Consider the following 25,914-nt stretch of genomic DNA (forward strand, 5'->3'; position numbering starts at 1 on the left):
GTTCCTTAAGATATTGTGGAGCATTTCCATGGATACACCGGTGAGTAAACAAACAAGAGTTTGTATTCGATACAGAGGTGGACAGGGAGCCAATGAAGTGACCAAAGGATTGGTGAAATGTGTTCATATTTCCGCACCCTCATCAGGATTCTTGCAGCACTATTTTGAATTTGTTGGAGCTTTTGAAGGCTCTTGCTGGGTATCCCGATGACAACTGCATTACAATAATCCAGTCTGGATGAGACAAAGGCAGGAACCAGCTTTTCAGCATCACAGAGAAAGAGGTAGGGATGGAGTTTGGCTATATTTCGGAAATTAAGGAATGCAATTTTACAAAGGTGATGGACATGCCTATCAAATGACAGATAGGAGTCTAACCTGACACCCAGATTTGTAACAGAAGAAGGGGAGAGGGCAATGGTACAGTCAGAAAAGGAAATACAATTTACAGAGGAACGAAGTTGATGGGGGGGGTGGGGTGCCAATTAAAAGAGCTTCAGTTTTGGTGCTGTTCAGCTTGAGGAAGTTCTTGGACATCCCGGCCTCAATCTCATCCAAGCAAGAGGAAAAAGTTGATGGAAATGTAAGAGAAGTCGAATCCAGTCTCACATAGAGCTGCGTATCATCAGCATAGCAAAGCAATGAAACTCCATGCCTGCAGACGATGCGACCCAGGGGTAGCGTATAGAGATTAAAAAGGGTTGGCCCAAGGACTGATCCTTGTGTGGGTATCAGATTTAGCATCCCCCAAAGCCACATACTCAGCCCTACAGTATCTGTGAGATAGGACTTGAACCACTCCAAAGCAATGCCAGAAAGTCCAGTTATATAGTGAAGATGATGGAGAAAATTATGATCTACTGTATCAAATGCAGCTGTGAGGTCCAGGAGGATAAGGCGTGATGGAGAGCCCTGGTCAGCAGCCAAAAGGAGATCATTGGTTACTCTGACCAGGGCTGTCTCTGTACTGTGAGAAGTTCGGAAACCAGATTGAAATTTTTCAAACAGATTGAATTTTTTGAGGTGATCCTAAAGCTGAACTAAAACAACCTTTTCCAAAATCTTAGACAGAAATGGAAGGTTAGAGATCAAACGATAGTTTGCTATCACTTCAGGATCCAAAGAGGATTTTTTTAAATGAGGTCTAATTTTTGCAGTTTTCAAGGCTAGTGGGACTAAGCCGCTCTGGAGAGAGAGATTAATGATATCAGCAATAAGAGGGCTTATAACTGATACTTTAGCTTTTACCAGAGGAGTAGGAAAAGGGTCCAATGAACATGTTGAAGGCCTCATCCTCTGTATGATGCCCTCAACTTCTTTAACTGTGGTACAGAGGAACTGGGAAAGGCAGCCCATTGGCTTGGATGTAGAAACATCCAGCGATGGAGGGCTGGAGACAGACAATGAGGAGTGGATGATGTCCACATTAGAGGTGAAATGTTCAATAAAATTACTGCACTGCTCCTCTGTGAAATGATTACAGGCGTAGGTGTGAGGCCTGAGTAAATGATTTATCATGGAAAAAAAAAAAAAAGTTGTTTGGAATTTCCAGGACTGTTGTAGAACAATAAAATGTGAAACCTTCCAAGGAGATGAAGATTTTTCATAGGCCCTATATGGTGCAGGCTTTGTGTATTTTCTATTTATTTACTTATTTTTGTCAACGGGCGGCACGGTGGTGCAGTGGGTAGCGTTGCTGCCTCGCAGTTAGGGGACCCGGATTCTCTTCCTGGGTCCTCCCTGCGTGGAGTTTGCATGTTCTCCCCGTTTTTGCGTGGGTTTCCTCCCACAGTCCAAAGACATGCAGGTTAGGTGTATTGGCAATTCTAAATTGTCGCTAGTGTGTGCTTGGTTGTGTGTGTGTGTGTGTCCTGCGATGGGCTGGCACACTGCCCCAGGTTTGTTTCCTGCCTTGCGCCCTGCGTTAGCTGGGATTGGCTCCAGCAGACCCCCCGTGACCCTGTAGTTAGGATATAGCTGGTTGGATAATGGATGGATAGATGGATGGATTTTTGTCAACTGTCCTGAAAAGACATACAAGTAAGAATTGCATTATATTACATGCACAGGACAGTAAATTTGATTTAACAAAAAGCTGATCATGGAGCTCAGTGAGAGTTGAACCTTCATTGCTTACTGGTGATAACTGAAGGGGGATGCCTGCCTGCAATCCCCCCCAATATTTGAAGAGTTTTATTATAGTAAATGTGGAATTATTTTTGTGATCTGTTAAACAGGGACCTGGCCTGGAGCCATTTAGAACCTTACCGTCACCCTGATAGGTCCCTAAGAGCACCTTCATGTCACGTAGATAATATGAATGCATTAACACCTAAGACAGCGAGTATACGGCAAACACCAGAAGTCATGTAAAGCACCACAGGAACTCACTGTAGCTTCAAGGGAAAGCAATGAGCTAGTGAAATTTTATATCAGCAACTGCTCCCAACATAAATCTTAAACCTAGTTTAATTCGATCTGGTTCTTGCATCTGACTTGGTGCAGCCACAATTTGATTACCACAACCGTACTTTTTAACTGCTGTCAGAAACGACAGAGCCTTATGCAAACATCTGCCAGAACACATGCCCGCTTCCTATAATACCAGTCCTAAATCAAACCGCAGCAATGAATCTTTATCTGACACTAATACTTTTTAACTTCATACACACAATTAAAATGAATTGCAGCTAAAAACCTACAGAACAAATCACATTAAGCTGTTATCGTTCAACTCTTACTTCACTACAGCCGAGACTCTGCCACTTGATGTGGTCCTACGGCACAAAGCAGCAGAAACTCCACCCAGGATTGTAAAGCAGTGGGCCAGGGAGGTGTCAATCACCACGAGACGAATGAACAGAAAGTTCAAAAAGCCAGAATTGAAAGGCAACACAAACATGTCTGCATCTGGAATAAATGTGCTTTACATCACACCTACCAATAGGGATGGAGCATACAGTGGAGAGGGGGCAGATTTTAGGAGAAAGCTTGTTTTTGCTTGGGTGGTTTTGAAAGCAATCACGATTATAAAACCATGTGCACGGCCCGACTGAACCTTTGTAATTCTCGCCAAGTCAACCAAAACAGATTTTATCCCTTTTTCATTCTTCAACAAAATCGTAAAACAAGACAAAAGTGTAAACTGATTACAGCCAAAAGAAAAATGATGGGGAATTAAATGCACCTAAAGTAAAAAAAAAAAGCTGAAAATAAGACTTTTTTTTTTACAATTTTGGCCTGGCATTCACTGAATCCAAACAGCGGATACATTGACACAGACATATTAAAAAATAAATTCAGTATATTAAGACTCTAAACACAGGTTTGTAACTAATTCATAAACAAGGCAATAGACACCGCAAGAGAAAGCATAGAGTATGTGGGCTCAGCACTTTACACTTTTGCATCTAACATACGGCAGCTTAAAACAGCAATCCAAGTCTACATCATAGGGGGCTCAATTTGCTATTGCCATTATTTCGACTATAAATGTGATGTACATTTTTTCTCAATATATGCTCAAAATGCCTTAAAGACTGAAGATTAGCATTAGTGTATCATTTTCTATAAACAGTTCAAACCCTGGCGTATTTTCCTCACTCATAATTTCACTCGGCATCTCAAATTGCACAATGTATCAAGCCTTGAGCCAGATGGGCTACAACGGCAGAAGACCACGTCGGGTTCCACTCCTGTCAGCCAAGAACAGAAAGCCGAGGCTGCAGTGGGCACAGGCTCACCAAAACTGGTCTGATGAATCTCGATTTCCACTGAGGCACACAGGTGGTGGGGTCAATCGCATGAATCCATGCACCCAACCTGTTGTGACCACACGAGGGCGCCAGAGAGCCCTAAACCACAGTACCAGTAACACATCCATCCATCCATCCGTTTTCCAACCTGCTGAATCCGAACACAGGGTCATGGGGGTCTGCTGGAGCCAGTCCCAGCCAACACTGGGCACAAGGCAGGAACCAATCCTGGGCAGGGTGCCAACCCACTGCAGGACACACACAAACACACACCAAGCACACACTAGGGCGATTCTAAATAAATACAGTACAGTCTCGCTTATCCGACATAAACGGGCCGGCAGAACGTCAGATAAGCGAAAATGTCGGATTAATGAGAGGTGTTAAGAAAAAGACTATTAAACGTTAAGCTATGTTATAATTTTACACATTACGAACCTAATAATCATGTTTTACAACAAAACAGAAAAAATTAACTGAAAAAATGAACTTACAGTTACAGAATTGTCTGAAGTTAATTAAATACAGTATGTACTGTACTTAAAGTTCAGTCCTCTGATGGTTTAAAGAAATTTTTGATCGTAGTCTGCTTTCCTGACGAGTGACATCTCTTCGCTGCCAAGTCACGCCATCTTTGCAGCATCATTATGTCGATTCCTGTAGCTGTTTCTTGTTGCTCAATGTATTTAATTGCAGTTTCTAGAGCCTTAACTCCGTCACTCATATAGTCAACATCCATACGAGCGTATACTGTTTGCTACAGCATTGTGACTGCGTGTGTGTGTGCTGTGATGTGCGAGTCCCCGTCTTGCACCCGAAAACACGAAGCGGAGTCTCAGTACTTTAGCAACACCAGCTTTATTCAGCTTGAAACAGCAACAGCACGGTTATTTATTGTAGCAGGATCTGCCGCTCTCCTACACACAGACACAGCAGTCCGGCAGGATCATAGCCAGGTTAGTGTGCAGGGCATTTATAATGTTCCTTGTATCACCCATCAACAGCAGGCGCTTATAGCATGTCCGCCATCTTTTCGGATTCGCTTTTGCGGCGAATTGCTACAGCGCTGGGAGACTGCGATTGCTTTGGGATGCTCTTCCGCGTGTCATCCCGTGGGGTGGAATCCCACAAGAGTTTAGAAATTCACTCACACCAGCCATGATTCTTTTCAAAGGTAAAGTGCAGGTTAATTTGTTTGATGTATTTTTACTTTATATTTTGTATTAATCATTTTTATATGAATAGTTTTGGGTTGTGGAACGAATCATCTGAGTTTCCATTATTTCTTATGGGGAATTTGCTTTGATATACCAGTGCTTTGGACTGCAAGCACGTTTCCGGAACGAATTATGCTCGCAAACCGAGGTTCCACTGTAATTAGCTGCGGTAGAGTCGGGAGCAACAAAAAATAGTACGTTCACGCTCGCAACTTGCAGTTCTTGTTGCCGATTGATTCAGGTTTTTTTTGCGGTGGGATATCGGATAATACGGAATGTCAGATAAGCAAGACTCTACTGTAATCGATTTTTAATTCTCCTTCCAGGCACTTTATCTCACTCTTTCCCCAATAAGAAGTCAGAAGTATCCAATAAATATTTGATACTTCTCATGTCCTCTCCCTTCTCCATCTCTGCTGAGTTTTGCAGACGGCCTCCTGACTCTGAAACCTCGAGGTATGGCAGTTGGCTCCTTTTAAAGAGAACCTGGGAGCACTTCTGGTAATGTAATGCGGCCCATTGCAAGTATTTCTGGGTTAAACCTAAGCCAGGGAGGTCCTCCCCCAGCAGCTCACTCTATTGTCCCCCAGGGATCCCTACAGGGCTGCACTTCTGGACTCCAATTCCCATGCAGCCCTGTGGGTGTCCAGACTGGGACTCCATAAGAGGGATACTGCCACCTAAAAGGGTGGAGGATGAACTGCTCCCCTGTCAGTTTCTGCACTCTTTGGGCATCCTGATTAGGGCAGGAATAGTAAAGTGTCCCGGCCAGGTATTGCCCCCACTTATTCCATCTTCCCGTTATGGCATCCTGGAAAGGTAAGGAATCCATTTCCATTCTGGGTGGATGCCCAACCATCCTCTGGAGCACCTACACTGTCTTATGTCAACAGTCCAGGCTGGCACTGGTGTAACGGTATAAGGAATGTTTTCTTGGCACGCTTGGGGCTGGTTAATACCAATCAATCAACACTTGAATGCCATGGCCTGTTTGAATATTGTTGCTGAGCATATGTATCCCACTAGGGTTACATTTTCCCCATCTTCTACTAGCTACTTCCAACAGCATAATGCACCATATCACAAAACAAAACTCATCTCAAACAGGACAATGAGTTCAGTGTTCTTCAGTGGCCTTCCTAGTTGTCGTCGTCGTCTTCTTCATCTTATCCCACTTCCATGTGTGGTTGATGTGCTTTATCAACCTTCTCCATGTGGCTCAGCCAGGCACTTGCCCACCAGCCAGACCCTTTTCCTCCAAGTTTTCTTTCACTTTATCCATCCACCTCCACTTCGGGCCTCCTTCACTTTGTTTCTCTTTCCCTGTATTTCAATTCTGTTCACTGTTTTGCCCACGTATTTACTGTTTCTCCTCATCATAACAAACTGGCTTGATGAAGTGATTAGTCTCCTCTCGTTTATCAAATTTCTTATGTCCATACCACTTCACCCTTCCTTCCTGTACTTTCTTGGATGTTTGCAATACCTCTGATTGTCTCGTTTCTTATTCTGTCCTTTTTTGTAACTCCACAAGTCCATCTCAGAGTTCTCATTACTGCCACATTTAATTTCTTCTGCTGCTGTGCTCCCTTTAACTGCCCATGTCTCAGCTCCATATATCATTGCTGCTCTTAGCACTGCCTTAAAAACCTCACCTTTAACCTTCACCTTAATTCTTCGATCACACAATACTCCTGGATACCTTCTTCCAATTGTTCCATCCATACTGCCCTCTATGGGTCACCTCTGCATCTAATCTTCCATACTGGGCTACCACTGGGATTTCGCAGTCAACTGATCTAAATCCACATAAACACCTTCGGGATGTGGCAGCTTAAATGTGCAGATAATAAACCTGCAGATATTGACTGGTGAAATCATATCCACAAGAACCAAAATCTCAGGGAAATAATAATAATTCTTTATATTTATATAGCACTTTTCTCACTATTCAAAGCATTATTCATAATGAGTGGGGAGCCACTCCAATCACCACTAATATTTCCAACAACCTGTATAACCCATTTTTAGAGAGCAAAAGGGGGCCCCACCCAGTAAGGGCCGGTTTATAGTTCACACTCAGAACGCATACGCACACGTATCATGGCTGCCACACGTTCCCAGCGTTCATTGGATGTATCCTCTGAGCACGTCCTCAGAAATTAATGGGACGTGAGTTGCAGTACCAAGAAAAGGTCGGGGGGTGCAGCGTGTTCAAGTCAGAACATGACGTCAGAGTCTCTGTTTATGATCTACATGTGACAGAAAGCCGCTTCTCGGATCCTATGGGATCGATGGGTGCGCTCCTATGTTTGATGAATGGTTCAATGTAGTGAAGCAAAATGCCGACATATAAATGCATTTGTGGTGCTTTTATATTCAAACGTTGCATATTCCTCAATGTAATGACAAGATACATTTTAAAGGTCTCACATACCATCTTCTCTGTCGTCTTTTTTTTTTCCTCCTTCACAAGAGCATCAGAATGTATGGCGGCGTATTTGAGCCACAGAGAAAAAAAAATGTTAGGGACACAGTGAAAAGGTCTATTTTGTGATTAAAGTGGAAATTTCAGCTTAAATCCCAAAATGTCCACTTTTATCCCGTAGTTTATGTTATCGTTGGAGAAGACAGTCGTAAACGTCATCTTAAAACCGATCCAGTTTTTAATCGCTACGTGCTTCTGGGGCTTCCTTCTGACCTGACAGCAGCAATCGCCACACAGAACACATGAAATGTATGATATTCCAGCTCTCTGCACATTTAGAATCCTTAGATTTATACTTAATATCACTTTCATGATGAAATGCGTTAAAGTATGTACATTAAATTTTACAGAAAAATTGTTAATTTAAATAATGATTACTGTTACACATGTGGATGCAGTGCGGTGGCGGAGCGGTAGTGCTTCTGTCTCGCAGTAGAGAGTCACATCCCTTGTATTCCCTGCCTGGAGTTTGCATCTTTTCCTGCTGGGTTTCCACAGTGGCCTCCGGTTTCCTTCCAAAGATATGAAGGTTTGGTGACACTAAAATGACGGCAGTGTGTATGTGCATGAGCTTGTATTCACCTTGCAATGAGCTGATGCCCTGTCCATGGATTGTTTCTGCCTCGTGCCCAGTGCTAACTGGAATGGGCGCATCCCTGGATTGATGGATGTAATCATTAAAAATCAGAGATATTGTGGCAAGGTGTCCTCGGAATTTAATGGATGTTTCAGGCAATTCACAACACAGCGAAGCCAAACGTTTTCTCACCGTGATGATATCTCGCACTGCCAACTGGTGGAATCTTCCAGATTTACGTAAAGTATGTGCGCAAGTATAAACAGTACAACACTTGCGTAGCAGTAGCGTCCACTGCAGCATGCGTCACGTCCCATGGAGTATCACGTTCCTAAACATTTGTTCAGTGAGTGTAGATTATTATTATTTCAACATTGATAACTTTGATTTTATTATGTATGATCCAGATTATAACATACACACACCAGACACTTTATTATGAACACCAGTTCAACTGAGTGTTAAAGCAAATATTTGGGGTGGAGTGGTGGCTCTGAGGCTAAGGATCTGCGCTGGTATCCTGAAGGTTGCCGGTTCGAATCCCCGTCACTGCCAAAAGAGATCCTACTCTGCTGGGCCCTTGAGCAAGACCCTTAACCTGTAATTGCTCCAGGGGCACTGTACAATGGCTGACCTGCGCTCTGACCCCAAGGGGTATGCGAAAACTAACAAATTTCTAATATGAGAAATCGTATAAGACGAAATAAAGAACAAAAAAAAAAATATCTAATCAGCCAATCACGTGGCAGCAGCTCAATGCATTTCGGCCTGTAGATATTGTCAAGACAACCTGCTAAAGTTCAAACCGAGCATCACAATGGGGTGGAAAGGAGACTGAAGTGACTTTGAACGTGTGGCATGGCTGTTGCTGCCAGACGGGCTGCTCAGAGTATTTCAGAAACTGCTGATCTGCTGAGATTTTCACACACAACCATCCCTAAGGTCTACAGAGAATGGTCCAAAAAGGGGAAAATATCCAGTGAGCAGCAGTTTCTCTGGATGGAAATCCCTTATTGATGCCAGAGGAGAATGGCCAGACTGGTTTGAGCTGAAAGAAAGGCATCAGGAACTCAAATAACCAACCAAGGTATGCAGAAGTGCAGCTCTGAACACACATCATGTCGAGCCTTGAACCAGGTTGGCTACAGAATCAGGAGAACACACCGGGTGACACTCCTGTCGGCTAAGAACAGGCAATGGAGACTACAAGTCACACCAAAAAGATTGGAAAAATGTTGCCTGGTGTGACAAGTCTCGATTTCGGCTGCAACATTTGGATGGTGGGGTCAGAATTTGGCATAAACAACATGAAAGTATGGATCTATCCCACCTTGTATCAACGGTTCAGGCTGCTATTTTCCTTTGCACACTTTGGTCCCTTTAGTACCAACTGAGCATCATTTAAATGCCACGGCCTACCTGAATATTGTATTCGGGGGGGGTAAACGTTAACATTATACAAAGTTATTGTCCGTTTTTACCTGCATTGTTATCAATCTTTAATTTAATATTGTTTTTTTGTATCAGTATGCTGCTGCTGGAGTATGTGAATTTCCCCTTGGGATTAATAAAGTATCTATCTATCTGTTGCTGACCATGTCCATCCCTTTATGGCCGCCATGTTCTGATGGCTCCTTCCAGCAGGAAAACATACCATTTCACAACGTCTCCAACTGGCTTCTTGAACATGATGACGAGTTTGCTGGACTCGAATGGCCTCCACAGTCAGCAAATCTCAATCTAATAGAGGACATTTGGGATGTGGTGAAAGGAGAGGTCTGCGGTGGGTTGGCACCCTGCCCGGGATTGGTTCCTGCCTTGTGCCCTGTGTTGGCTGGGATTGGCTCCAGGTGAAACCTGTGTTCGGATTCAGCGGGTTGGAAAATGGATGGATGGATGGAAGGAGAGGTTTGCATCAAGGAAGTGCAGCCAACAAATCTGCAGCAATTGTGTCATAGTATCATGTCAATATGGACCAAAAACCCTGAGCAATGTTTCCAGCAGCTTGATAAATCTATGCCACGAAGAATTACGGCAGTTCTGAAAGCAAAAGGGGGTCTGACCCGGTACTAGCAAGGTGTACCTAATAAAGCGGACGCATAGCGTATACATTTCACTAAGAGCATTTTATTGCAAGGACATATCCTGTGACATAAATTACTTAAATTATTTTGGATCAGTCATTTTAGTATTGCTCAACAGTATAATCCAGACAAACAGGAAGGAAAAAATATAACTTAATTTGTACAATGTTTATTTTTTCTGTAAAGTCTCCAGATGAGTACCAATACTTCATGTCAGAAAAGCAAATGTGCACGACGTAAATGGGGGGGGGGGAAAAAATAAATGAAACTTCCCTCATCAAAAAAAATGTTATACTGCTGGCTACAGGAAGACAAAAAAACAGTGGAACTGTTCACAGAATGCAGTGCCAAATGATCGCAGATCTCAAAAGACATAGCAAGAGGCACACATTCAAAGGCCATTCATCCTCATATCACACAATTAAGCCATCTTAAACAAGAGCCATATTGCGGGAAGCACAGAAAAGGCACAAGATGTCCCAAAATGCAGCTGAGAGCGATTAAGCAGAAAGCGTTAATTGCCACAGCATTTATATCAATTCTGTGAGCAGGTCTAATACTGGAGAATATTTCCCCAGGCAGCGCTTTAAAAAGAAAGTTATTTTCAAGAACTGTTTTCATGGAAATGAACAACAAAGCAGGAAGCACATATGGCTCGACTGCCCTGAGCTTCGCTCAGACAATTTCACAGAGTGTCACAGCAATGTTAGATCACATCACAGGTAATTGCTCAATATGATATACATAGTACATTTGTTCCTATACTTCGACAATAAGGAGTGATGGGTCAAGTAAATCACTTGGGGAGGGGGGGGGGGGCTTCTCTGCTGACAGTCTGGTGCTTCATAAGTCCAACTCAATGCTTTACCCACTAAGCCAAACAGCTTATTACAAGAAACGGATTTGTTTTAATGGATCAGATAACCACGAAGAGGAGGATGGACCACGGAAAACAATTTTTAGTCCCAATATGAAGATTCAGCCTTTCCACGGACTGAGCAAGGAATAAAAAAAGGTGAGAAGCCTCTCAGGCCAAAGCAACAGAAAGCACCAGAAAAAAGCACTCCAGCTTTGCAAAAAATCTATTACATAAAAAAAAAAAATCTTGTAACGATACGTGATCTTTGGAAGAGAGACAGAGAGACATTTTCACGTCCGGATAAGTCACGTCATACTTACAACCTTCGGAAGCAAGTCCCATGATACACATGCAGAGCAGGTTAGAAATAATGGAAATAGGAAAATTTGAAAGTCTCACACAAAAAAAAAAAAAAAAATGAGAGTAAAGATTGCATTAGCGCAAACAAACGGAAAATATTACTCGTGGGGAAATAATGGAACAGCGAAAAGAGATTGCACAGTGTTTGGGGATGTCTGGGGGACAAGAGAGACAAGGCAGTGAGACAAAAGGATGAGTGCTGTACAGGCTTTTAAATGTTCAAAGCACCGCGTGAGATGCAGATCACACGGCACGGCGGCAGCAGCAGCAATCTGGCAGCTGATCGAGCAAAGAGGAGGTAAAAAAACTATTTGTTTCCCACTGTATCACCGTTTAAGAGGGGGTTTCAGAGGAGCGACCGCATCTCCTTAGGGTGTGTTCAGCTCCCCCTCTTCACAACGGTGCTAGTAAAGCCCCCTTGTAGAATATTAAAAAGAAATAATGCCAGACAAGTATTTTAAAAGTTAGAAACAGCAGATCATATCAGACACATATCTTGATATGCATAATTAAACAAAATGAGCAATCAAATGGTGCACAGTAGTAAATTATACACAATGAAAGTGAATTTCTGCCTCTCAGGCACAAATTAAAGTCTGCATACCATGAAATTCCTGACACCCGCACATACGTACAAGAAATCTAAACTGAGTACATCTACCCAGTCCCTTGTGTGTCCTGATGACAAGAAGGTTTAAAATGCAGGAAATACTAAATACAATGTAAAGAAAAAAAAAATCCAAAACAACAAACCTCATACGCCTGCCACTGTTACAAATGTACCAAATATGAACCAACTGTAAATGCAACTTAAGCCAATGTCAAATTATATGACTTCTAGTTGGAGGGGAATATCAGACTTTTCAATCTCAACGGCTGAGGATGTCAAATTATGTGACAAAAAAAAAAAAATCACAGGGCATGTCCATTTATGCGACTCCATGACAACATTCCAGCACAGTTTCAAATTTCCAAACTATTGTAAGCTCGACCCTTTTTTCTGTCAGACAGTAGTGTGTTACCTAACAGTGCTGCTGCTGCACAAACGCTTTACAGATATGGCGAGTTCAGCCGCTATTTCTGATGTTTGATTTTTTTTTTCCCATCCCCATTTATCATGGTATATAAAACATGAGACATAACCATACGAGGCCCTCTTCAATTTGCAAGGTTCAAAACACGTGCTTTCCTTATTCCTCGTTGCTTTATTATATTTATTTATTTAGACTTCTGGCCAGGTGCTCATTGATTGCCTTTGGTTCTCTGCTTTCATGTACTTAGAGAGCACAGTCCTATGACTTTGTTGGGGTGAGTCGAGGATTAGTTAGGAGTGAGTCGCTGGGGAGTCAGGGTAAGTGATGTACACGGCAGGGGCGCACGCAGACTGCCTCAGACTTACTAAGATGATGTAAAAGAAGACTACAACTAAAAACCGCTCAAAGAGTCAACTAGTGTGACATGGCCTTTAAGTAACATGCTTAGGGTCACACAGGGAATCTGAGGGAGTCTGCCTCAATGAGGCAAGAAAAAAGAAAGACACTTCTTTGACTATGATGGGAAAAATCTAATCAGCAATAAATAAAAGTTTAAAACATACATGGGAGAAAATCAGTAGGTCTTCTCAATTATTACAAACAAGCTATTACAATGGTGGAAAAATTAAAGACAGACAGACAGGTGACCGGCACAACATAAAAAATAGATAAATATAAAAGGCACTATATAAAAGAAACAGGAATTGAAGATATGAGTTCCAAAATCTGCTAATTACACCTTTTGGTAAAATTTAGTGAACACGTGATTGTGACTTTTCATGCAGTTGGTCATGCACCGAAAATATGTTTGAGCTTCAAAACCTGCTAATTGCAACAGTGTAGCGCTATAGTTTTAAGGATTTAGTTTCAAAATCTGCTTACGGACCCAGATTTTCCTATTTATCTCCAAAATTTATCTTTTGTACTTAGCTGATTTTGGAACTGAGCTGTTCAATTGCAATTTATGATAGATGGGCAGACAGATACGAAAGGATAGATAGAGAGATAGAGAGATAAGATAGATAAGATAGATAAGATAGATAAGATAGATAAGATAGATAAGATAGATAGATAGATAGATATGGAAGGTGCCATATAATGATAAACAGATAGATAGGCAATACACTATACAGTCGACCCTTGATATACGACCGGCCTGACATGCGAACAACTTGATTTACAACCAAAATTTTTGTTTTGATTTACGACCAACATCTTGCGTTACGACCTGAATGCGGTCACGTGTATCCACTTGCGCGATTGTAAACAAACAGCCGAGAGCGTTTGTAAGCGTCAGTCAAAGCCCAGATACATGTGTTTGTGGGCGTAATATCAGTCAGTGGGCAGTGATTTATATAATTTTTTTCGATAATTGCTAAGGAAGGAAGGAAGAGAAGGTAACGAAGGTAAAGAAAGCGATCACAATCGAAACGAAGAAGGAAATTGTGCGGAAATATGAGAGTGGTGTTCATGTGAACGATCTCGCTAATATGTACACCATGTCGAAATCCACCATCTCGACAGTTTTACAAAGAAAAGAATTGTATAAGAAGGCTCCTTCCAAACAATAACCACCTTCCATTTCATTCTCCTCCTCCTCCTTCCTTCCTACAGCCCAAAGATGTCAAATTAAATGGTGAGTACAGTATGAAATTGTTGTTTCTGGTAGGCTAGGCACTTTTTATAACTTTTTGGTTAGTACATTAGAAAAAGTATTGGTGTTTTGGTAAATTATGTACATTATACAACCCTTTTTTATTATGAAAAGGTTAAGTAAGTGTTGCTGTGGGAGGTTCGGAACGCATTATGTGTATTTCCATTATTTCTTATGGGAAAAATAGTCTTGACTTACAACCAACTTGAGTTACAACCAGCCCTCGCGAATGAATTGAATTCGTTAGTCAAGGGTCCACTGTATAATATAGAAGGACATAAAGGACAGGCATTATATAAGAGATAAGACAGACACCACATAAAAAAGATACGAAAGTCACTATATAAAACACAGATAGATACAAAAGGCAGTATATTATAAATACATAGATAGACAGACAGATATTAACCCACAAGAGGGAACTTGAAACTTTACAGAATGCTCAAAAAGACAAAAAAAATAATAATAAAAAATATATGCCTAAAAATTGTAAAAATTACTGATGGCAATCACATACAGTAGAAGAAAGTGAACATCTTTAAAAATGCTTATTAATCTCAAATGCATTACAATGTTTTACAGAATGTGCGAGATTCTAAAAACACACACACACAAACCGAGGACATTAAATTGGAGGCAAGAACATAGAAAATAAAAAAGCTGCTGTGATTTTGGTCAAGCCAAACCATGTATTTGAAAGTGCCAAGGCGAATGTCTGTGAAATATCAGGGCCATCAGTAGCATACGGCACAAAGACTGCAGGCTGAAGAACACCACCATAGCCTGCAGCTCAACTCCTGTTCTTACTGCATGAGTGTGATTAGAAGGAGAAAACAGCTTGATGCGTCTTAGAGGGGGTGAGGTATGTTGAGGATTTCTTTTAAATGAATGTTCTGAAATCACCCTGCTAAAGGTAGATTTACATGTATATTTATAACAAGTATGTATTTATTCAATTCACTACATCTATTGGAGAGAAAACTCTCTCTTTGTCTTGTGTCACTCTGACTAGACAAAGACATTCCTAAACTCATAAAGGCATATGTAAGAACTGACCATTAAAGAGCAGTTAATCATCGTATAGACTGAAAAGTACTAAACTTAAGTTGAACAACTTGTCACATGACCAACCCTTCTCATGCATTAGGTGAGGCTGGCAGTGGTCCTTTTGTTCTGTAATAGAAATATACTGTATATTGCAGTTTTGAAGTTTATATTCAACATTACTAAGGGAACTTAAAATACTTCATTAAAACATACATGTATATTTTTTTATATTTCTATTGCAGACATGTTATTCTAATGTAATGAATTCAGTAAGTTCCTTATTAGGGAAAAAAATTATATAAAGCATAATATGAAAAGCACCAGCCTATACAGATGCCATGCCCAATGCTAATCAGAAGTGGCGATCGATGAGTGATGTACGTATTTACACTCTGATCTGGAGTATTGTCAGGAAAGCATCAGCTGTGAACAAGAAGCTGGGCAAAATACTCAATATAGTAAATAAAGCTGTCCTTTATAATAAGCAATTATGATTAAATAGTACAGCATATGTCTACATCTCTATTGACAACAAATACAGTCATATGAAAAAGTTTGGGAACCCCTCTTAATTCTTTAGATTTTTGTTTCTCATTGGCTGAGCCTTTTAATATATGACACACCTTATGGAAACAGTAGTATTTCAGCAGTGACGTTAAGTTTATTGGATTAAAAGAAAATATTAGACAGGTCCATAAATTTGGGCACCCCAACAGAGATATGATATCAATATTTAGTTGAGCCTCCTTTTGCAAATATAACAGCCTTTAGACTCTCCTGTAGCCTTTCATGAGTGTCTGGATTCTGGATGAAGGTATTGTTGACCATTCTTCCATACAAAATCTCTCCAGTTCAGTTCAATTTGATGGCTGCCAAGCATGGACAGCCTACTTCAAATCATCCCATAGATTTGTTGATATTGGGTTGAATTCCCTGAACTAGCCCCACAGCAGGACGGAACCTCCACCAAATTTGACAGTAGGTAGCAGGTGTTTCTCTTGGAATGCAGTGTTGTTCTTCCGCCATGCAAAGTGCTTTTTGTTCTGACCAAATAACTCAATTTTTGTCTCATCAGTACAAAGCACTTTCTTCCAAAATGAATTTGGCTCATCTAAATGAGCATTAGCCTATAACAAGCGACTGTTTGTGGCGTGAGTGCAGAAACGGCTTCTTTCTCATCACCCTGCCATCCAGATGTTTGAATTGTAGAACGATGTCCAGATACACCATCTGCAGCCAGATGTTCTTGCAGGTTTTTGGAGGTAATCTGTGGGTTGTCTGTCACCATTCTCACAATCCTGCTCATATGCCGCTCCTGTATTTTTCTTGGTCTGCCAGACCTGCTGGGTTTAACAGCAACTGTGCCTGTGGCCTTCCATTTCCTGATTCCATCCCTTACAGTTGACACTAACAGTTTAAACCTGAGATAGCTTTTTGTAGCCTTCCCCTAAACCAGGAGACTCAACAATCTTTGTTTTCAGATCTTTGGAGAGTTGCTTTGAGGATCCCATGCTGTCACTCTTCAGAGGAGAGTCAAAGGGAAGGAAGCGCAACTTGCAATTGACCACCTTAAATACCTTTATATCTCATGATTGGACACACCCGTCTATGAAGTTCAAGGCTTCACGAGCTCATCAACCAATCAGCATTGAGCAGTGACAGGCATTCAAATCAGCACAATTACAAGGGGACCCACATTTTTGCACAGCCAGTTTTTCACATTTGATTTAATTTCTTTTTTGTTGAAAATAGAGTAAAAATTATTATGCAGGCTGAGAGGGGTTCCCAAACTTTTTCATATGACTGTATTATTGAAAAATTTGAAAAATAACAAGACAGGAATGATGATGTATATTAAATGTTTAATGATGAGCATTCAGTAATTCAACCAAATAAATGGCAAATACATAAATACTGTGGACATGATATGGCCATACTGGACTGGTTCCTCTTTTGCGCTAGGAACACAAACAGGACAGGACAAGACAAGACCACAGACAGACAGAAAGATTTTCAAAAAGGAAATCCAATGGAAGCCTGTATGCTTTGGCAGCATGGTCCAGTAGTTATCTGTTGACTTATCGCTCCAGGTTCTCAGCTCAAATCTCCCTGTTTCTCCTTACACCTTATATGAGGTTTTTCTCTCAGAGTAAAGATGAGTGGTAGTTAAACTGGTAACTCTAAATTGCTTCAGCATGAGTGTATTCTGTGATGTAATGGCACCTTGACCAGGACTGGTGCCCACACTACACCCAATGCAACCCTAATAAACACCAGGGCCTAGGGTCCATAGTCATCATAAAGAGGATAGGTGGGTTAGGGGAAGGGATGGATGCTTAATATCACATGTGTTAAAAGAATCCTATTTACTCTTGCTATGTTTTGTAACCATTTTGACTTCTACGTGTTTCAAAACGGTAGAAGATAAAAATGGTTACTTTGTGTGAGAAAGAAACTTTGTTGTTTATTCTATTCGTACATGTTTACAATCCATGAAGGTCTCTGTTGATGGTCTTATGGCGTTACACTCCTAAAAGCACATTCAAATATGAAAACCAGACAGCTTTTAACAGCCACTAACTGTACAGGCAACATGTTTTGTTAAGAATGCCCACTTGTAGTCACATACATATATCAAACTTGCCTCCATTTTTAGAACATTCCCCCCCCCCCCAAGACATAAAAAACTGAAGCAGTCATTGCACAAATGCCATCACCCACCTTCCCCACACAATATCTCCAAGCATATTGCAAAATGAGCAGCAGACTTATGAATGAACAAGCTGGCGTTACTCAAAATTGGCTCAACTTGTTCAGATCAGTTAAACTAATTAGCTGGAACTTTTGATTAGTCCACCGCATTTAGAAGTCATTTACTCCAATTTTCCAGATCAACAGCTAAAAAACTCTCTGTAGATCAAGAATTACACTTATAGGCCTTCCAACAAGAAACCCAAATCCAGCAGGCTTGTTCCATGACATTTATATACAGTATTTATTGTCTACTTTCACGCTCACACAACAGTGGCCTGAAGTCAGCTCTTAACAGCCAGCTACATTCTTTCTCTTTTTCAATTTATTATTTCATTCATTTATTTAAAAAAAAAAAAAAACAGGCAATAAAATTGGTTGAAAATGTAGCAATGCTTATTATGTCTATCAGAAAATGATTTGTTTGGAAGAAAGCAGGGAGATGTTACCACTGAGCAGATTTGTTGAGTGTGGATTACATGTGAGGACTCTGCACAGGCAGACAAATGTGATGTTCATTTGTTGGGATATTGCTGTTTAATGTGTACACATTCTTGGGACACACAGTAGCAAATATTCTGAAGTCAACAATGTGCTAAACTCAAGAATGGAAACTGATGGACAATATGCTCTGTTTAGGGTTTGGCACCAGTTAAGAAGAATGGATTATTTTTAGCCTTTATATTTATAGGTCTCTCTATTTTATAAAAAAAAAATCCTGCGATGAGACGAGACTTTTTTTTTTTTTTTGGAAGAGTCCCACGACATCAGACTTTGGCCATGAGATTTTTTTCATGTCACACCCTCCTCTCAACCATATTCAACAACACACACGGTAATCTCACCTCTCATTCATGTAAATGCTTTTGACAGACACAGTTCCTGCTCTCTCAGCTCTTATAAATTTGAACATTTTCCTCACTTTAAATTCCCAATTAAAGAAGACGTATTATGTCCAAATCTTATTGAAGAATTTCATCACAAAGGGTTATGAACAGAAAAAATGAGTACACGGGCAATCCTAGCACCGAGAAACAAAGTCAAACGAATTAACGCCAAAAATGTCGATCAGTTCCACAGGAAATTGGTTAAATGTGTATCAATAGATTATGCTGAAACAGTTGGTGGTGATGGTGCAGAAGATGAAAACATTAATTTATAATATCCTGTTGAATATCTACAACCATTAACACCGTCTGGTCTTCCACCAAACAAATTACTGTAGAAAGAAGGATGTATCCAAGAAAGGTAATGTAAGACAACTTCCGCGGAAAACATTAGACAACAAAGAAGATCTCGATATGTCATTCGTATTAAAACATTAACAATTTCCCGTTAGAAGAGCTTTTGCTATGACAATTAACAAATCTCAGAGCCAAACATTCGAAAAAGTCTATTTAATAGAGAGAAACGAAATTCAATCACGGGCAGTTACGCGTGGCATAGTCACGATGAAAGTCCAAACACAGAATCAAAATACAATGCAATATTGAGGAAAATTAAATTCAAAAAATTGTTTTTACTGAAATTTTACAGTAAAAGTGTAAGTTTAAAAAGTATTTGCATGTTAATTTCAAAGCCAAACAGAACGAAAACGTATAACGCAACGAATACCTCTAACGCAACATGAAACATAATTTACTTTCAAATTATTACGTTTTACTATTTTTTAATATGGTTAATTAATCGCTGTAATGTAAAATAGTTCTATTATGCATATGTAACAATTTCAATTCCCATGAAAATAAAAAAAATGTTTAAACTGTACAGCCGCATCCCCATACGCGAGCGACAGAACCACAAAGAGGCTAGTGCATAGCGCAGGCACGGGGGTTGGCAAGCGGAGCAAGCAGGGGGCAAAGCCCCCTAGTAAAACAATTAAGATAAAGTCTAAAGTTAAGCCACAAATTGTCACTGTTCATGACCAGATAAATGAGATACCTCAAGAATTTAACCGTTATTAATAAGGCTGCAAACCAAAAATTTTTTCACACACCTTGCCGTCAAACTTTGAATACTCATTGAAAGGGTTGTTCAGCTGCTGCGGACACTGTTCCAGTCTAAGTGAGAGTGTAGACTGTTTCCCAGTGCTTACAGGTTTGTCCTTAAAGTCCTTCTTTTCAAAAAGTGAACTGAAGTCTTCTACTGTAACAAAGGGGGAAAAATAAAAAGATGAGAAGTCAAGATATATTTACTAAACAAAAAAGAGGAAGCATAGACAGAATTTGTCAAGCTTATGAGTCCTAAATTATGCTATAGAATATCAGATTTTACCAAAATTATAACATGTTCACATAGGCTGCACTATACAAATGCCTCATACACATTTTCAGAGAAATTGCAAGCCTATACACTTAATATGGCGATTCCAGCTTGTCCCAAATGAGAACACACACTTCTGAGAACTGAATTAAAAGAACACAGAAAGCAGTTTGTAAAATTTATAGTATCCAAGCCACAACGCTGGTCTGCAGTTAATAGCTCACACCATCTGCAGATCTCAGGGGTTGGGTAACGTTATATTTGTAATAATTCACTTAAGAGCTGATGGACTAAAAGGCATCACAGACGTTAAGCTCAGGGCAAACATGTCTGTCTCAATCATCTCATCAGAGCTGTGCTCTGCATCAAGACAGCATTCTAGAGTAGAGCACAGTAATGAAATAGTAAAAAAAAAAATAAAACAATAATGTGTATATCATACACTATATATGCATATATATACACATGCATATATACATAAAGAAAAATAAAGCGTCCTTTTGTTCTGGGGTGGTAATACTTAACTTGGCGAACTTGGAAGGTGACCCTCTGGTGCACATGCACGACTGAAGTTTTTGCTTGATAAATAAGTGAAAGCAAGAGAACACAACAATAAAATGATCCAACACATCTTCTCAATTTTTGAGTTTTGTATAACAGGAAAAAAAATAAAATGTATAGGACATCTCAGAAAGAGTGTCCAGAAGGCACATGAGAGACTTCAACGTCAGCTGAAAGAAGGTTCTATGGACTGGTAGGACCAAAACAGAACGCTATGAGGTTCTATGGACTGGTATGACCAAAACAGAACTCTATGAGGTTCTATGGACTGGTATGACCAAAACAGAACGCTATGGCCTTCAAGCTAAACAGTTTATTACTTTGCACAGGATCACAAGCACACCATCCCCACCATGAAGAACACTGGTGACAGCATCAGGCTGTAGTGATGCTTCTCTGCAGCAGGCCCAGGAAGGTTTGTGAGGGAAATATAAGGGCAGCAAAATGTGGCATCAGACAACACAACTAGAAATCATGGGAGTGCACCAATCGGAAGCATAATGCATATAATGCAGCTATGAGAAATAAGGAACAAAGGTGAGACATGGCTTTAAGTGACCGTGAAACTGGTTGAAACTAAATTTGCAACCATAGTGGGCCAGCAGGACTAAACCTGAGAACCAGTGATTAAAGACAATGGTCCTTAAACATTTTTATCTATGTACTTCCAGCTTCTCCCATATCAAGTTTGATGGGGCTCAAGTTGTGTGCCTACTATGAAGAAGGCACTTGACAGTCAAAACTCTTTTAGTCACCTATGTGAAAGCAGCTTTCTTTATGGCTCAATGAGGAAAGACTGCTGTTTATTGCTTTCTGTGTGGAGGTCACGACCAGAATTTGCATCTGGAATGCCCATCAATAGTGAATTGCTACAGTGCCCTTCATAATATTTGAGACAAAGACACATTTTTCCTTGATCTACCCCTCTGATCCACAGTTTACAACTACAAATCAAAATTCAGAAGTGATTAAAATGCACATTGCAAATTTCATTTAAGGATATTTGCATACATTTCAACCACACCATGTAGAAATCACAACACTTTTTCTACATATTCCAACCCCATTTCAGGACAACATAATGTTTGCTGACACAGCTATGGCCCCAGTAAATAAACGTATTCATATTCAACACTTAGATATCACCAGGTGCAGAGGATCTTCACTGGTGATGCTCTGGCAAGACTCTAGTACTGCCATCTTCAGCTAATGCTTATTTCGGGGACTGTCCCCTTAAGTTTTCTCTTCATCATATGGAAGGCCTGCTCACCTGGATTGAAATCAGGTGACTGGCTTGGTCATTCAAGAATGTTCCATTGTTTAGCTCTGAAAAACTCCTGTGCGGCCTCAGCAGTATGTTTGGATCATTATGTTGTTGTCATATTATCTTGTTGTAGGATGAAGCGTCGTCCAGTCAGTTTGGAGGCCTTTACTGGAACTTGAGCAGATCAGATGTTTCTATACACTTTAGAATTCATTATGCCACTGACACCAGCAGTTCATTCATCAGTGAAGTGAAGTGTGCCAGTACCTGTGGCAGCCATACATGCATAAGCCATAACACCCCGACCACCATGTTTAACTTTTTGGTGGCTGAAACAAAGCAATGGTTTCAAACATACATCAACATAAAAACGTCTGTGGTTGCTGTCAGCACCCGTTCACCGTCTCTTGACGATCAGCAGGAAAGCACAATGGGCTGGCTGCCTGGCTGTCTTTGTGCAGCAGATGGGTGGCAGTGGCAGTTGTAGTGCAACACAATTTGGTTTGTACCTCTGGTCATCGTGAGTAGCATTCCTCCCAGGCAAACATTGACGTAGGCACATCAGCTACGTGAACGTGTTCGGCAACATGATTAGCTGGGGACCAATCAGCTGATGACAGTGCATCAGTTTCATTTTCCATCTCCAGATCACTTGCATCAAAATCAGAGTCTGACAAAGTCAAAGTCCCATTCAGCAATAATACGCAAAACGCCGTCCAAGGAGTATTTTGTTTTACGCCATCGCTTTGGTTTCTCGCCCGATGTCAATGCCATTTTAGAGATTCTTTGCTCTTCGATTTCCACAGTGTGTGTGAGTAGAGAAGTCAAATCAACAAAACTAACTTTCCTTTTAGCAAAGAGTCAAACTAAAATGTAACGGCGAGTTTTGTCGCCATTTACAGCTGATTGGCGTCCTCTACCCCTGAATTTTGACAAAAGTCAACATGAAAGAGTTAACAGATGAGGTGGGTCTGCTTTGGATCTTGGGCAGTTCCTTTGCATCTCACAATTTGTTCTTGCAGATTCTTCTTTGTCTCGTCCATCTAGTGGTGGCTCCGAGGCTAGGGATAGGAGGCAGCAATCGGAAGGTTGCTGGTTTAAATCCCATAAATGCCAGAAACTATTCGACTCTGTTAGGCCCTTAACCTGCAATTGCTCCATCCTCGGTGTGATGTTAACCTGCAGGAATGGAACTTCAAAAAAAATTCACACTGTTCCATTCCATTCAAAGTAGAGTGGTGCTGAGGTGTCATCTGTTGCACAATTACACTTGGGTACTAACTTGGGATCCTGAGGTGCTTCAACATCCAACCTCCCAACCTTGTCTATCCACAAGACCTTTTCCCAGAATTCTGCAGGCTCTTTTAAAGGACTTTTTGGCAAACGGTTATCTGGCCATCCTGTTTTTCTGTGGCCTACTAGTGGTTTGCAACTTGCAGTGTGGCCTCTGTATGAAGTCTGTTCATGAAGTCTTCTGTGGATAGTCGTCTCTGACAAGTCCACATCTACCTTTTTCTGATCTGCTGGACAGGCGTTTGGGACTTTTTCTTCACCATGGTGAGGATTCTTCTGTCATCAGCAGTGGAGGTCTTCCTCGGCCCACCAGTCCCTTTGTGATTATTAAGCTCACCAGTGCGTTTTCTTCTTCATTATATTCCAGACAGTTGATTTAGGTCATCCCAAGGTTTAACACCTGTGTCTCTAATGGTTTTATTCTTGTTTCTCAGCCTCGTTATGGCTTCTTTGACTGTCATTGGCACAGGTCTTGTCTTTGTGTTGAATAATGGCAGCTACAGACTCCAAAGCATAGAAGCATGAAGCCATGAAACACACCTGAAGAATCATAAACACCTGTGATGCCAATTGTACCAAACATTATGGTGCCCTGACATGGGGGGATTTTGTACAAAAAGTGTTGTGTGACCTAAATGCATGCAAATCCACTTAAAATGTAAGTATGCCATGTTGACTTTAATCACGTCTGAATTGTTTACATTTTAAATGTGGAACAGAAGGCAAAATCAAGGAAAATGTCCCCAACATTATAGATGGCACTGTATATGGAAAAGGCCTTTCAAGAACAAACATACTTCTGTGTTTTTGGTCATTTAATGACAAACCATCTCATTACAAATCCAGGTTCAAGAGAGGCTTAAGGAGCACCAAGCTCTTAATAGAAAGCTAAGCCACATTCCGACTTTGAGAAGCTCTGGTCTGAGATACACACCTGACTGTGACGCAGTCCTCTCCTTCCATGGAACGTTTTTGCATTTAATTTGGTTCTGTCTCTCTTTTCTGAGCCGTTCAAGTCTCTGAGCTTCAAAAGAGAAAAGGAGAAATGCATTAGGAAATCATGGAAAGCCACCGCATCTCGACAGCAGCTGCTGCTATCACCCTAACCCCGTACCTTCAGCAGGGACGGGTTTGTTTTCAGACACACATCTCTATCTTTGCCTTAAGATTCTGCAAGACTATAAACACCATATTGCAATGTGTGATTTTCACAGGGAGCAGCTCCTCGGGGATTTCACTCGCATTACCACCCTCACCCCATCCTGTCAATTTGTATTTTTTGCTTTCATGTTTTGCAACTGAGCAGCTTGGATTGTGATCTCATAAAATATGAAAATTAAAATAAAAAAAGGATTTTTTTTTTCACAAGGCCAAGTGAAGGTTTTTTTTTTTTATTATTTTTATTTTATTTTTGAGGAGCAGACAGGCCTCACAGCTGAAGATATAGACATTACATACAAACAAACATTTGGAGGACAGCACTCGGCAAACAAAAGCGATAATGACAGATTTGGGCTTAGCCTTCAGCAACACTGACATGTTCTGTTTGTAAACACTGGATGGGTTGTATTTTTCTCTGTGTTTCACAGGTTATATATTTCTGCTTACCTGTCAAATGTAAAAGATGGCTTGCTCAAGCTGACCCTCGGTGACAAGAGTAGATACTATTAACTGCTTTGCATATGTAACACAAGCACCCAACCTGCCACAACGCACGCTATAAATATACACAGAGTAAATAAGAGATAAAGAGATGGGGATAAAGGAAAAAAATAAAAAATAAAAAACACGGAGCATTCAAAACCTCAGCAGCTCAAATGAAGTATGAGTGGAAGAAACAACAACTTAGTGTGCAAAAAGATACACCCGCCTGCACACACACACACACACACAACTCACAAAACAGTGATTTACAATTCACATTAAAAGTCATAAAGCAGCGTCAGATATCATAAAGATAATATTAACACACAAGAGAATATGAAAATGTAAACCTCATGGAGATGAATTTTGTTTGGATAAATCATTGCCTAATGGTTTCTAAGAAAACAAAAAAAAAAAAAAGTCCAATGCTGAAGACGTTCCAATGAATTTTCATACGGTGAAATAAAAATGCAAAGTGCACGATACTCTTCCAGGTTTTTAAATTAAACCAGGATGCCAAAAAGGGAGGTGGGGGTGGAATTTACTCTGGGCAATCTAATTTTATAAATTCAAATGTTCTTTTACACCTTCCTTACGGGGATGAAAGAGTGGAATATTTAATATTACTTTTCCAGTTTATCACAAAAATATATATTACATACATAATTTACAAAGGTGTCCCGGTATAAGCAATGAAATTTACATAATAACTAGAAACATATTGTATCATAGACTCTACACCAATTAGGAGCAAAAAAAGAAACGACAAGCATATTATTGAATACACAAATAAATGCTTGCGTGTTTAAACTGTACAATTATTATATATGGAAACACCACTAAATATTCATTAAAAAAAAGGCAGGTTTAATCCAAAAAAACGAAATAACATTTAAACAAAAGCAGAGGTGGACGGTTGCACTGGTGTCCCTCTTTCAAATGCCAGCTGGGGTGTAATCCAAGTTGGCATGCGGTCCTCAGATTGGTTGGAGTTTCTTTAGTCTCGCGGGACCCGGTGCAATTCTCAAACTGGAATACACGACTGGGGACAACTCATTAAAAAA

General features: G+C 40.5%; 1 protein-coding gene across 1 annotated transcript in view; it reads right to left on the reverse strand.

The window, feature by feature from the left end:
* The window catches only part of mapkap1 (MAPK associated protein 1), a 438,131-nt gene that overhangs the window by 337,063 nt on the left and 75,154 nt on the right, over window positions 1-25,914 (reverse strand). Inside the window, exons 3-4 of the mRNA XM_051932333.1 lie at window positions 24,141-24,230; window positions 19,823-19,971 (exon numbers count right to left, since the gene is read on the reverse strand). Of these exons, the coding sequence (XP_051788293.1) occupies window positions 19,823-19,971; window positions 24,141-24,230 (239 nt within the window). The remainder of the gene's footprint in view (window positions 1-19,822; window positions 19,972-24,140; window positions 24,231-25,914) is intronic.

Source organism: Erpetoichthys calabaricus, chromosome 9 (assembly GCF_900747795.2).
Source record: "Erpetoichthys calabaricus chromosome 9, fErpCal1.3, whole genome shotgun sequence".
NCBI lineage: Eukaryota > Metazoa > Chordata > Cladistia > Polypteriformes > Polypteridae > Erpetoichthys > Erpetoichthys calabaricus.